The sequence below is a fragment of the Microtus oregoni genome, unplaced genomic scaffold, assembly GCF_018167655.1.
Source record: "Microtus oregoni isolate MIOR12 unplaced genomic scaffold, Mior012 000047F_ref0000412, whole genome shotgun sequence".
Taxonomy (NCBI): domain Eukaryota; kingdom Metazoa; phylum Chordata; class Mammalia; order Rodentia; family Cricetidae; genus Microtus; species Microtus oregoni.
The window spans coordinates 84,922-98,238 of NW_024543221.1; the positions used below are offsets into that span (position 1 = coordinate 84,922).

Genomic DNA, 13,317 nt, shown 5'->3' on the forward strand with positions numbered 1-13,317 from the left:
TATTTAGGCTTCTACGTGTCACTCTGAGAAACGAATACTAAATACGTGATTAAAGCTCTCCTTGTCCCTTCTCCACTTTTCAGGGGTTGACTTTTTTCTTGTGTCTCTTGACTCTACAGGCCCTCATTTCTCTCCCCCCTTGTGCAGACCAGTGAAAACAGAATAGAGATGAGAAGATACAAGCTGGCCAGCGGCAGGGAGACTTTCAGAACTGCTGCATCTGCATTGGGAGTTGGGGATAACGACTGGCTGGAAGGACCCAGAGGAGGAGGGAAACGGGGAGTTGGGAGAAGAAGATCGGCTGAAAGGGAAGATCCCGGGGGATGAGAGAGGCCGGGAGTTAGGGGTGATGACTGGCTAGAAGGGAGGATCCAAGGGAGGACGCAAGCCCAGAGCTGCTGTACCCAGGGAAAGTTGGGAGGCGAGGAGGACGCGTCCCGGGCAACTCACCGAAGAGGCTGCCGCTAAACCCGTCCCACGCGCAGCCCACAGCGTCCCACACCCAGCCGTTCCGCAGGCACGACGCGAAGGTGAAGGTGACGCCGAACAGGGACCCCAGCAGGTCGCCCAGGCTGAGGTTGACCAGGAAGAGGTGGGTGGGCGTGCGCAGCCGCGGAAACTTGGAGTAGAGCAGCAGCACCAGCAGGTTGCCGCCGACGCCCAGCAGCGCGAGGCCGCCAAGCAGCAGCGCCAGGCGCTCGTACGCCGTGGGGCTGAAGAGCGGCGCCGGGCTTCGTGTGCCCGCAGGCGCTGCGTCCTCGGCGCCCGCCCCGTCCTCCCAATATCCCTGGCCGCCGCTGCGGTTCCCCGAGTACATGGCCCGACGCCGGCGCGCTATGCTGGCGAGGGCTCGGTGAGCCGGCGGCCCGCGGCGGCGAACGATGTGGCGCTCGCGCTCAGCCGCCCGCTCGGGCCATCGTGCCCCGGTGCCGCGCCGGGCCCGCCCAGTCCGCGCGCACCCGAGGCCCCGCCCTCCGGGGATAGCGCCCCGCCCCCACCGCGTGAAGCTCCGCCCTCCCGCGTGAGGCCTGAGCCCAACCAGAGAGCATTTGCGGTCCCACCCACTGGGCCGCCCTAGAAGCCACGCCCTCACTGCTTGGGGCCCCACCCACAAGGCGACCTTCTTGAGCCCGCCTCCTGATGCTCGTCTGTGCCGCGTGCGCCTGGCCCCTCCCTTCCGAACGCCCTGATAGCCCGCACAGTGGATCCCACCTTTGGCCCCCTCTGACTCCGCCCCCTTGGTTGTGGCCCCGCCCTGATGTCCTGGAGGTCCGCCCCTTTCCCTTCCCACCTCCCACGCGCGTCCCCGCCCAGCGCCGGAGGAGAGGATTCAGAAGAAAGGGAAGTAAATTCCTTTATGGAGGTAAATTACCCTCAGCGGGTCCTCACAGCCCATTTCCCCTCAGTTGGCTCGAAAGCATCATATTCATTCACCCGTTCAGTCATTCACCCTTGCACACATTCATTCATAAATATTTATGAACGCCTGCGCTTAACTCTGTTGAGTGTGCTGAATAAAATACTCCCAGTTAAGCTTCCCTTTTTCCTGAGAAGCTATAATAACAACCACCCTACCTCATACACCCAATAAAAAGAGAAGTAAAGAACTAAGCGTTGAAATGAGCAAGGTAGGGCGCTAGTCAAATAATCTTACAAACAAGGAAGCTGAGATTAAAAATAGAAAAGGAAGGAAGGAAGGAAAAGACGAAAAACAAAAACCCAGCAGGCTGAGACTTAACTACTCTAGAACTGGAAGATCTGTTCCAGGGTTTATAGCAATATGCTGAGATCACAAGAGGTGGGACACCTGCCACCCTCAGAGCTCTAGGATAAGGAAGGAAATAGCACCTCCCTAGTCAAGCCCTTCCTGTTTTGCTCTGCTGTAGGGCTATCCTGATCCACAAGCCAGGCCAGCTAAAGCACTTCACTGGAGGTGACCTCTTGAGCAGCACCCCCGAGGCTTCAGTCTAAATCTAGCAGGTATAGAAAGGATATATTTAGAACAGCACACATTTTCCACTGGACCTTTCCCCAGCAGCAATGAAAATATAGTACAAGTCAAATATAGATTGTGAACGCAATACACTTCTTTAGGGCTGCAGTCCCGTCTAACTCCCCACAGGAGGAAGATGTTCTGAGCTGTCATGGGCACTAATGACTGGTTCGTGAAAGCTAAATTGATGTTCACGAGTGTTCGCCCCTCCCACTGTTAGTTTCAGTGCAGCTCCAAATCCCCAAGAATGAGCTACGCAGATAGACGGCTCCATACCCTACTGCAGTAAACACTAGCCAAGAGACAGCTTGCTCTGCCCTCGGAATCTTGACCTTATCTTTAAGGCTTCTAACCTGGTGTCAGCATCTATGACGAAACCTTTCAACTCATCTGCCCTGCAAAACGTTTTTAATGTCATATTGTAGATTTATAGGACCGTTTAAGGCATTCATTTTATCTGCTGTGTTTTCATCATGGGGAGGTTTTCATCATCTACAGTAAGATTTCATTGCTAGTTGAAGGAAGGAAGGAAAGACTCCTGATTTGTTTCCCCTAAAGCATCCATTCATTGACAAAAAGTCTTTTTCTCATAAAGCTCACTTTCTAGTTGTGTTGGAAGAGAAGACAATAATAATCAAATTGGTTTATATATAAAATGTCAGATGCCATAGATGAAATCAGGAAAGAGAGAAGAAAAATGCCCTTATTTAGTCAGCTCTACATTGAACTATATGAACATGACATATGTATAAGGTGGGAGTCTACTTGCCCCACTCAAGCCCACCTTGGCACATATGTCCTGTGCATGCAGAGCTGTCTAAATCAAGTGTGTATCTTTTCTCTTTCCTAATTTATCTGCCTTATGAAAATTTCCTGTAGTATTGTGTGCTTTAATACCTAGTCCCTATCTGGTGGCACTATTATAGGAGCTTATGGAATTTTGGACATGGGTCCCAAAATCAATCACACAGTATTTCCAAGTAGAACATCTCCAAAGTGATCCAACCAAGCCTAGAAGTGCCTGATCAATCAGAGCTGTGCACTGTGAAGGATTCAAGCCTTGGCACAGGCATAGATGCCTATAGGAAGAGGCCACTTGTTCATCCTGGCTGCCCAGAACCAACAACCACACTGAAACTTTCTTAATTAAAACACTGCTTGGCCCATTAGCTCTAGCTTCTTATTGACTAACTCTTACATTTTAATTTAACCCTTTTCTATTAATCTGTGTATCAGCACATGGCTGTGGCTTACCAGGTAAAGTTCTCAGCAGCTGTCTCCAGTGGCAGCTCCATGGCTTCTCCCTAACTCCACCCTTCTTTCTCCCACCATTCAGCCTTGCTTTCCCTGCCTACCTAAGTTCTGCCTTGCTATAGGTCCAAAGCAGTTTCTTTATTCATTAATGGTAATCACAGCACACAACTCCCATATCAGATGCCAACACTCATTCTTCCTCAGGAGAGTTCTTCATTGACTTATTCCTGGAGCTGATTTGGCCCTGGTGACCGAGATATAAATCAAGCTGCTGCTACTCTGCCCTTGTCCTTGTTAGTTGTTTTGGTTTTGGTTTTGTTGTTTTCTACTTGACACAAGCTAGAGGCTTCTGGGAACAAAGAACGCCCATTGAGAAAAATACTTCCACTAGACTGGCCTGCAGGAAAGCCTGTGGGGCATTTTCATTGTTATTATTAGGGATGGATGTGGAAGGGGCCAGTCCTGGGTTATATAAGAGAGTAGGCTGAGCAAAACACAAAGAACGAGCCAATAAGCAGTGTTCCTCCATGGATTCTGTGTCAGTTCCTGCCTCCAGGTTCCTGTACTGAGTTCCTGCCTTGACTTCCTTCAGTGATGAACTGTGGTGAATTAGATGAATTAAACCCTTTTCTTCCCAAGTTGCTCCTGGTCATGGTGTTTTATCTTAACAAGCATCCTCCCACTATGTAAGAATGCACAGAAAAGACCCCATATGAGGAATGGGCAGTTACCAGCTACTGACTCTGCTGGAGCCTTACGTTGCTCCCAACTGTCAGAACAATAACAAATGAAACATTGATGTTTGTAAATTACTCAGTGTGACATATTTTAGTGTAGCAGCAGGAATAGACTAAGACCAATGCAACAGAAAATTTAGCATCTAATATAATGTACAATAGTTTAAAATATTTATTTTTTAAATTCATATATGTGTACATATGTTCATTGTTTGTGTATGTTCATGTGTGTGCAGGTACTAATGGAAGACAGAAGGTGGCTTTGGATCCCCTGGAGCTGGAATACAGGCAGTTGTGAGCTGCTTGATGTTGAAGAGAGGTATCTACTCTTAATTACTCCCACCAACAATTTCTTTTTTTTTTTTTTTTTTTTTTGGTTTTTCGAAACAGGGTTTCTCTGTGGCTTTGGAGCCTGTCCTGGAACTAGCTCTGTAGACCAGGCTGGTCTCGAACTCACAGAGATCCGCCTACCTCTGCCTCCCGAGTGCTGGGATTAAAGGCGTGCGCCACCATCGCCCGGCCAACAATTTCTTGATATCCCCAGTAATCTTGGCAGCATTCTGATTTCCAACCATTTTGGAAGATTTGTAATATTGGAAGATTTGTAATATTTTAGTTTGATTGTAGGAAACCTAAATATAATCCACACACCTCGTGAACTTCTGCCATCTCTTGCTTGGATTATTAAAACCTGCCACTCACTGGTCTGTCCACTTCTCCCACTTTCCCTTTCTCGGCTTATTTTTCACAAAGTTCCTGGAAGAATACTTTTCATGTACAAGTCAGAACATGTCAGTGTTCTGCTCACGACCTTTCCATGTCTCTCAGAGGAAAAGTTCAAGTCTTTATAAAATCTCTGTGATCTTACTAGATCTGGCCACCACCCTGTGGCTCTTTCTCTTCCTTCACACCAATTTATTGCTGGAGTCTGTGTTGTTTCTTGGGGATGTCAAGCACTTACTAACGTCAGGACATTCTTCCTAAGGTTCGCTGGCACTCTCTCTTGCCGTTTAACCCCAGGGCTTGCTACCTCCCCTGCAGGATTCCGCCAAATATCTTTTTGTTAGCATAATTTCTCTTCCGTGGGCTCCACCGCACACATTTATTCTGTCTTCGGAGCATGTACCACTTTCTGGCATACTTCATATGGGCTTGTTTTCTCTGTTTGTAAGTTCAGGACACTATTTTGCTCACTACGGTATCATTACTGCCTAAAACACCCCTAGCATAAAGTAAGTGTTCTATAAATACTCACCAAATCAATGGGCAGATGAATGTCAGAAATCCATGAATAAGAATGTAGGAAAGATAGATCCTTGCATGTTGCCAAATAGTATTTTGGGAGCTTTAAAGAAGAAAAAGAAGACAGAAGACAGTGAGAAAAGTCTCTATGTAACATGTTTACAGAGAGTTACTCCCCTAATAGCTCATAGTCAGAGATGGATACCAAGGATAGACACCTAGTACTCAAAACAGAAGGGCCCCCCGATGTCACTTTCCTCAATCCTGAACTCAGAATTTCATGAGATGATTTAAAAGGTAGTCTACCAAGAAACAGAGACCTCCTCTGTCCCACCTGAACTTCCCTAAGTTCCCTGGTGGTGATGAGCAGACAGAAGGAACGTTTATAAGAAGCTGGAGAGCTATCTCAGTTGATGCAGTCTTTGATGCACACGCATGAAGACCTGGATGGAGAGCCCCAGCAACACCCACATGGAAAGACAGGACCTGGTAGACACCTGCAATACTGATGCTGGGCGTGCAGAGTCAGGAATCCTTAGGGCTTCATGGCTAATACAGCCAGTACAGCTCCAGGTTCCGGGGGAGAACCTATGGCAAAAAGTGCGGTGGAGTATTGTTTTTTACTCTTCGGCTCTTTGTTCTTTGAGGGGCCCACCACCCAGTTCCCAAAGAAATCACACAGAAGCTTATCCTTTCTTATCAATGCCCAGCCTTAGCTTGGCTTGTTTCTCGCCAGCTTTTCTTAAATTATCCTGAATCCCTTTTGCCTCTGGGGTTTTACCTTTCTCTATTTCTGTCTTTCTTTCTGTCTGTCTTTCTTTCTTTCTCTTTCTTTCTTTCTTTCTTTCTTTCTTTCTTTCTTATTCTGAGTCTGACTGGGTGGCTGACCCCTTTTTTCCTCATTCCTTTTCTCATTCCCTCAATTCTTTTCTTTTTTTTCTCCCTCTATTTATTCTCTCTGCCTGCCAGCTTATCCTATCCCCTCTCCTACCATGTTATTAGCCTACCAGCTGTTTATTAGACCCAATCAGGTGTTTTAGACAGGCAAAGCGACACGCTTCACAGAGCTAAACAAATGCAACATAAAAGAATGCCAACACATTTTTGCATCATTAAGCAAACGTCCTATAGCCTAAACAAATGTAACACATCTTAATATTCTACTGCAGTGGAGAGTGATTAAGGAAAATTTTCAGTATCATCCTCAAGCCTCCTTGTGCACATGCATCCTCAGCAGCAAACGTGTGCACGTGCACACACACAAAGTTGGAGACTGTAAAACTTGAGTCAGAAGTAAGTTGGACTTGGTGAGATTAGATGTTAGCCTCAAAGGAAAGGACAACCAGAAAGGCCTCTTTTCCTTCAGTGGACTCCTCTTGAAAAACTCTCCCCCACAAGAACCCCTTCCTTATCCATGATTCCTTTCAGTATTTTAATTCAAGGTAAATGAATAAAGAGAAAAGAAACACTTTTATTTTCCACAGCTTCTAAAAGTATCTTTATTTGTGCCAAATTAGACAGGTGATGAAATACATTTTCACTCTCACAAGCTGGACTTTCCATATCCAGGAGAGTTGTGGGAACAAATGCCAACTTTACTGTCCCTAGTACCATGGGGGAGACAGGAGGTTGGCAGTGAGAGGAGACATTCACTCCGAGGAAAGTCATTCATCTTTACCCATGCATCTTCTCAATGAACAAATGCACACCCTGCAGGAGGTGGATTTCAGTTTGCTGTGGGGCTTACAGAGACACTGTGATATGATGAGACCCACATGAAGGGCAATGCCCACATTATGAGGTCAGAGCCCCTCACTAATGCTGCCTCTGTCTCTGAAATGCATCAGGCCTCAGCTTTCCTTCTGCTGATATCCTAGGGACAACTCTTCCTCCTTATTCCCTTGGGCTGGGAAGTTAAAACCAAAGGAATGAGGCCTAGGGCACACGTTGAGACAGTCGAGAGGCGCTCTAAGAACTAGAAGCTTTCACACGTGGGCAAAGTCGCAGCCTTCTTTCCTTGCCGAAGGAAGAGATTCCGTCTGTCCAGATGGATACCACAGATGACAAGGAGTTCAACCTCACACTGCAGATTAACAACTTCAAAGCATCCTTGGTTGAGTTCGATAAATTGGTTGAACAGACAACAGCCCAAAAAAAGGAAGAAAGAGCAGGCGTGTTTATCCCAAAGGAAGGTGAGATGGGTGACTATAGGGAGGTCCAGCTGGAGCCGCTGATTAGAACTGGGAGGTGCTTTAGGTCATCAGAGAGAGGCAGTCTAGTTTAAAAGCTAAGACACTGAATGGGGGCAGAGGACCTGAGTTCTTTCTCTGTCTGTCACATACCTAGCTGGACATGAGGAAGCCTTTTCTATCTATCTGTAATATGGAGAAGTGGACTAAATGACGTTATTGAGTTCTTCTGCAGACACTACAATCAGTCATTGGCTGACCTGAAACTCTGTATAGCACAGTGACCACGTAGGATGCCCTCTGTGTCTGTCTTACCCGGCTTCCTAGCACTGTAATAAAATGCCCTAAATTATCAACTCAAGAAGAAAAAGGTATTTTGGAGCTTCCCATACATGGTCGGGTGGCCACTATTGTGGGGCCTATGGTAAGAATACATCATGATGGGCCCACGTGATGCAAGCTGTTCACCTTCCAGCATCTGGAAAAGATAGGAAGAGGCCATGGTCACAATAGCTCCTTCAAAGGCGTGTGCCCAATAACCTTAACCCCCTCCCACTGGCCCTGCCTTCCAAAGGTCCCTTCACTACCCAAAACTGTTAACATAGGCTGGCCAAACTTTTAGTGCAGATGAGTCTTTGGGGGATATATGTCTAAACCAAGGTAGCCACCCTCCCACCTCTTTACCTGGGAGCATCGTGAAACCAAAAGAACTCTTCTAGAAATAGAAAAAGTTTCCTATCTCCCCACCTGGGCGACTCTGTAGGCAGGAATGATTGGAATGTGCTGACAGAAAAGGAATATGGAGGATGGAGTGTCTTTCAGGAGTTTGAGAAGAAGAGTGAAGTTGAAAGTGTGCCGTAGCCAAGGGGAGCAGTGGAGTGTGTAGTTCAGGAGTGTTAAGACAGATATGAAGATACAGCTACATAGCAGAGAAATAAATCCAACAGAATAAAGTCTAGATGTTTTCATAAAACGAGAAGATTCCACATACCAGCTACAACCTAGGCAGCTTGTAAGTGCTGGGCTGTACAGTCCTATATAAGTGAAACTTTCAAACTAAATGCTCAGACTCAAACAGGTATTGCTAGAACAGTATTTTCTAATCTGCAGGGCAGTTGAATAAGCACAAGTTCATTTGCTGTGCATGACAATATGAACAGATGACATAGTCGCCGAGTCTGCTTTGTTTGGGAGGCAGAGAGGAGTCCCTGCCCAAGTCTTTTAAATATCTGGAGGGCTCAGATGTTTCGGGATGTTCTCCAGATCTCTGATCTTGGCTGGACCCTCTAAACTGCTCAACAAAGCTTTTGTTTCCCCCAAGTCAGCTTGTTTTTCCTCCTCCTGTAATCGATTCTCCAAACTCTCACTGTGTTTCTGAAGCCTTGATGGGATTTCTGCTCCTCTCAGCCAAGTTTCCGATCACAGGAGAAAGTCAGGTAGAAAGCCTGGAATTCACTCACTCCTCTTTCCCTCTAGCTCGTCCTTCCCAAAGCAGCACCCATCCTCCCTCCTCTGCGGCACTATCAGTTTGCTGCAACAATCTCAAAAATCTCCCTTTCCACTGACTTTGTCCTTTGATTCTAAAAATAAAGCCTGGCATCGTGTCCTTGGCTGTCTCTTCCCTTAAGCTATCACTCCGCGACTCTTCTTTGTTTTTCTGCTAAATTTCGCCCAGTGTCTTTACCTCTTTTTTCATCTACTCCAGTCTTGCTGAAAATATATCCAGTACCTAATATGGCTGCTAAATTCAGAGTTTCTTTTTTTTTTCCTCTTCTTTCTTTAAGACAGGCTTTTGCAGTGTAGCCCAGGCTAGCCCGGAAGGAACTCAGTGTTGGAATTCCAGGTGTTCGCTACCGTGTCTGGCTTTGTTTCCCATTTTTTGCAGCAAACGTGACCATCCCACTGCATTGACCCAAGTCTCTGCCTCTGCGTTGTGTGTCCTTCTGCTGTGTGTCTCCCTGCCAGTCTCTTCTGATTTTGTACATTTCTCCTTCTGCTTTTCTCTTTCCTGAATAAGCCTAGCCTTCTGGCCCAAGTCTTGTGGTACGAATGCTGGCTGCCTCATCTCCTAAGCCTTGCATCTTAGTATCTTTGTGTTGTGATAGCTCTCTCAGGTTAGTACACCTACTGTAAGACCTCCTGCCAAGGAGTTAGCCCTTCCTGTATTTTTATACAGAGAGCCTTTTCCTTTCAAAATAAAAACACATGGGCCTGTAATATTCCTGGGTTACTAACCCCTCTGTAAAATCCACACATGTTGCCTTGGTGTACAGAGCCATTAACTAGTCTTGCCTCAACCTACCTTTCCTGTGTCAGCTTCCCGCACCATCAATCCTGTTGGATCATTTTCGGCATTTCTGCATGTGTCATGGTTTTAAAAAATTGTTCATTTATTTACTTTGTGAACTGAAACTGTAGCAAGTGAGAGACATTCTCATCTCTGAACTGAACTTCTCAAAAAAGGGCAAATCTGTATTTAAAAAAAAAAATTCCACAAGGCTGGTTGACGAATTAGAAGTTCATGGCCACCCACCTCTGAATTAGCATCCTTTCATCTATGACACAAAACCTTTGGATCATATTAGCAGAGCACCGACTGCCACCAAACCCAAAGCTAAGAATGTCCGCAGATAGCATCTGAGCCTGCAGCAGAGCTATGCCTCCTTTGATATTTCTGTGACTACGAAAGCTACCCACTTCCACATTGGAACACTCTATTCAGGTCAACCTGAATCTGTTCCCAAGCTATGGTCACTCGTACCTGGCTCAAAATAAGCTTTGATTCCCTTTGGTATAAGAGCTGTGATGTACATCAACAGTTATCCAATTGTCTCTTTTACTGTGCTTTCAGTGACTAGTATTATATATGCCATCCTCCCTATTTGAACAGCTCTCCACTCCCTTTTGCCTTCAATTTTTCAAGGAAATGGAATGTTAGCTCTTTTGCACACACTCCCAGAGTTCCCCACACAAAGCTATCTCAGCATTCTGACTGCATTTATTGCTGTCTCTAGGAATCTGCCTGCTTTATTTAGCCTGCTGACATTGATATGTACTCACTCCTTGACCATTGGCCTGTAAATGTTTGGAAGGTTTTGCAAAGGTAAGGCCAGCTCAGAGCCTGGTGTCAGGAGGTGCCCCTTAAACACGCTTTAAACAAACATGTTAGCCTTGTTTCCATCCAAAAGCTTACAACCCCAGCTCTGTAGTGCAAAGTTTCTTCCTGTGGAGTTCTTACAATCAGATAGAAACTAATCTCCTAGACAAATGGTCTTCTGTGTCTGAGGGACAAGGTCTAAGGGTTGAGGAGATTGAAAAGGTGGAACTCTTAACTTACACCAAGATGCTAATACTATCCAAATAGGTTTGTATTTATTAATAGACACTGGAAGATGAGGGTTAATTCCTTACAGTGGGAACAGAGCTAAGAAGGTTGCAGTGGAGAGGTGTCTGCCTCCAAGGGAGGCTAAGTAGACAAGGGAGATTTGCCCTGGTTACATTACTCTGAGATCTCTCCAATGACCTAATAGAGCTCAGATCACCCATGACCAAGTCCCACCTATGTGCCTCCCCCATTCAAGTGCATTTAACATGGTACATGTATTTTTAATGTGCTTACAAGAGGAGATGGCCAGTTCAGTCTAGGTATCTACTTACTGCTGGGATTTGAGTTGGAATTATCCTTGTAGATTCCTGGGAGATTCCCTTGTGCCAGGTTTTTACCTGACCCCTAGATGCCCCTACTTTCCAGTAGTTTCTTTCAATGCTCTCCCCACCTTTTCCCCCCAGCCTGATCGCTCATGTTCCCATCCCCACCCGCCCTCAGTCCACAGTCCACTCACAAAATTTCTTCTGTTTCCCCTTTCCAGGAGGACCCAGGCATCTTCCCATCAACCTTCCTTGTTACCTATTCTCTCTGGGTCTGTGGATGGTAGCATAGTTGCCTTTTATTTTACAGCTAATATCTACTTATGAGTGAATACATACCATGTTTGTCTTTCTCAGTCTGGGTTACTTCACTTAGGATGCTTTTTTTTTCTAGTTTCATCCACTTGCCTTCAAATTTCCTGGTGTCCTTGTTTTTAACAGCTGAGTAATGCTCCATTGTGTAATGTACCACATTATCTTTACCCCTTCTCTGGTTGAGGGACATCTAGGCTGTTTCCAGGTTCTGGCTATTACAGATAAAGCTGCTATGAACATAGTTGAGCAAGTGAACTTGTCTATGATTGAGCATCTTTGGGGGATATGCCCAAGAGTGGTATTGCTGGGTCTTGTGGTAGGTTGATTCCCAGTTTTCTGAAAAACTGCCACACTGACTTCCAAGTGGCTGTGCAAGTTTTCTTTCCTACCAGCAATGAGTGTTCCCCTTGCCCCACATCCTCTCCAGCTGTTTCTTGTACTTTTGATTTTAGCCATTCTGAGAGGTGGAAGATGGAATCTCAGAGTCATTTTGATTTGCATTTTCCTGGTGCCGAACAGCCCCTTAAGTGTTTCTTGGCCATTTAAGAGTCTTTTGTTGCCTAACCCAAGTGTTGTCAGAGAGGCTTCACCCGGCAGCGGATGGAAACAGAAGCAGACCCACAGCCAGACATTAGGCAGAGTTCAGGGAATCTTCCAGAAGAGGGATAGAAAAGATCATAGGAGCCAGAAGGATCAAAGACACCACACGAAATCTCAGGCAATTAACCTGTCCAGATTCATAGGGGCTCACAGAGACTGAATCAACCACCAGGAAGCTTGCCTGGTACTGACCTAGGCACTCTGCATGTATGTTACAGTTGTGCAGCTTGGTCCTCTTGTGGGACTCCTAACAGCAGGAACAGGGACTGTCTCTGACTTTTACTTGTGACTCTTTTACTAGGCTTGTGGGGCCCTACTCCTCACACTGAGTCACCTTGCCTAGCCTTAATACAGCTTGCTATGCCATGTTTTGTCGATACTCATAGGAAACCTGCCCTTTCCTAAACAGAAATGAAGAGGAGATTATGGGGTGGAAACAGAGAGGGGGTGGGAGAAGGGCCTTGGAAAAGCGGAGGGAGGGCAAATTCTGGCTGGGATGTAAAATATATAAATAATTTCTTAAAACTGATAAAATAACTACTTAAACATTTGGATGTTTTTATTTTCCGCAGGACTAATACTTTCTCCCTAGTTGTTCCAAATTGGGTAGATGAATCAACACTTGCTGAGTTTTGAACCCAGGAACCGAATGTCACTTTTACATCAAGGCTTCTCAACCATGATGTTATTGACTTCTGGACTAAATAATTCTTGTGTACGAGGCCCATGGGGAAGCCCTGCACTTTGTGATGTGTTTGTTAGCATCCTTGGCCTCCACCCACTAGTTGCTGGTCCCACACTCATCCTTGGCTGTGACAATAATATTTTGAACATTGCCAACTGGACGTGTGTGCGTGTGTGTGTGTGTTGAATGTGTTGGTCACCCCCAAGGTAGTTGTTTCACTGTTGAGGTCCCATCAAGGCTATCTTGCTGGTCCAGTCACCGTGGTGGTGCACAGGCTCTACCGCTGAGTTGAACTACTGGTTGCTCCTCTCCCTTGACAGCTGATGTAACGCCTTCTGCTACTGTGAGAGCCAGAGAAGGCTTCCAGGTCAGTTTCAGCTCAGTTCTCCCAAGTCCTGTGTCCAAAGAGTGTGGTGTCTTCAGCAGTAGTTTTTTTTTTTTTTTTAATGTTTTGGGAGACACTAGTATTCTTCAGACAAACAGCGCAGGAGGTTTTCCATACCAGGCACCAGGGTTTTGATAAATAGTGCATGGCTGTTGAGGGTATTTAAATGAGTATTATCACTCCTTTAAATAAATAAAAAGTTCACACACATATATGATTAAATAAGTTTATAAGATAGTGTTGTCTGGTAGAGCTTTCAAACATCTTTA

The 13,317-nt window shown here is 45.9% G+C and overlaps 2 protein-coding genes across 3 annotated transcripts in view; one reads left to right on the forward strand and one right to left on the reverse strand.

The window, feature by feature from the left end:
- Positions 1 to 950, reverse strand: part of Opn3 (opsin 3) — a 30,807-nt gene extending 29,857 nt beyond the window's left edge. For both annotated transcript variants that reach the window (XM_041635280.1, XM_041635281.1), the window contains exon 1: positions 451 to 950. In XM_041635280.1, coding sequence (XP_041491214.1) covers positions 451 to 817 — 367 coding nt within the window. In that variant the 5' untranslated portion in view covers positions 818 to 950. The remainder of the gene's footprint in view (positions 1 to 450) is intronic.
- Positions 951 to 7,273: 6,323 nt separating this feature from the next.
- Positions 7,274 to 13,317, forward strand: part of Wdr64 (WD repeat domain 64) — a 106,198-nt gene continuing 100,154 nt past the window's right edge. Inside the window, exon 1 of the mRNA XM_041635477.1 lies at positions 7,274 to 7,418. Coding sequence (XP_041491411.1) covers positions 7,274 to 7,418 — 145 coding nt within the window. The remainder of the gene's footprint in view (positions 7,419 to 13,317) is intronic.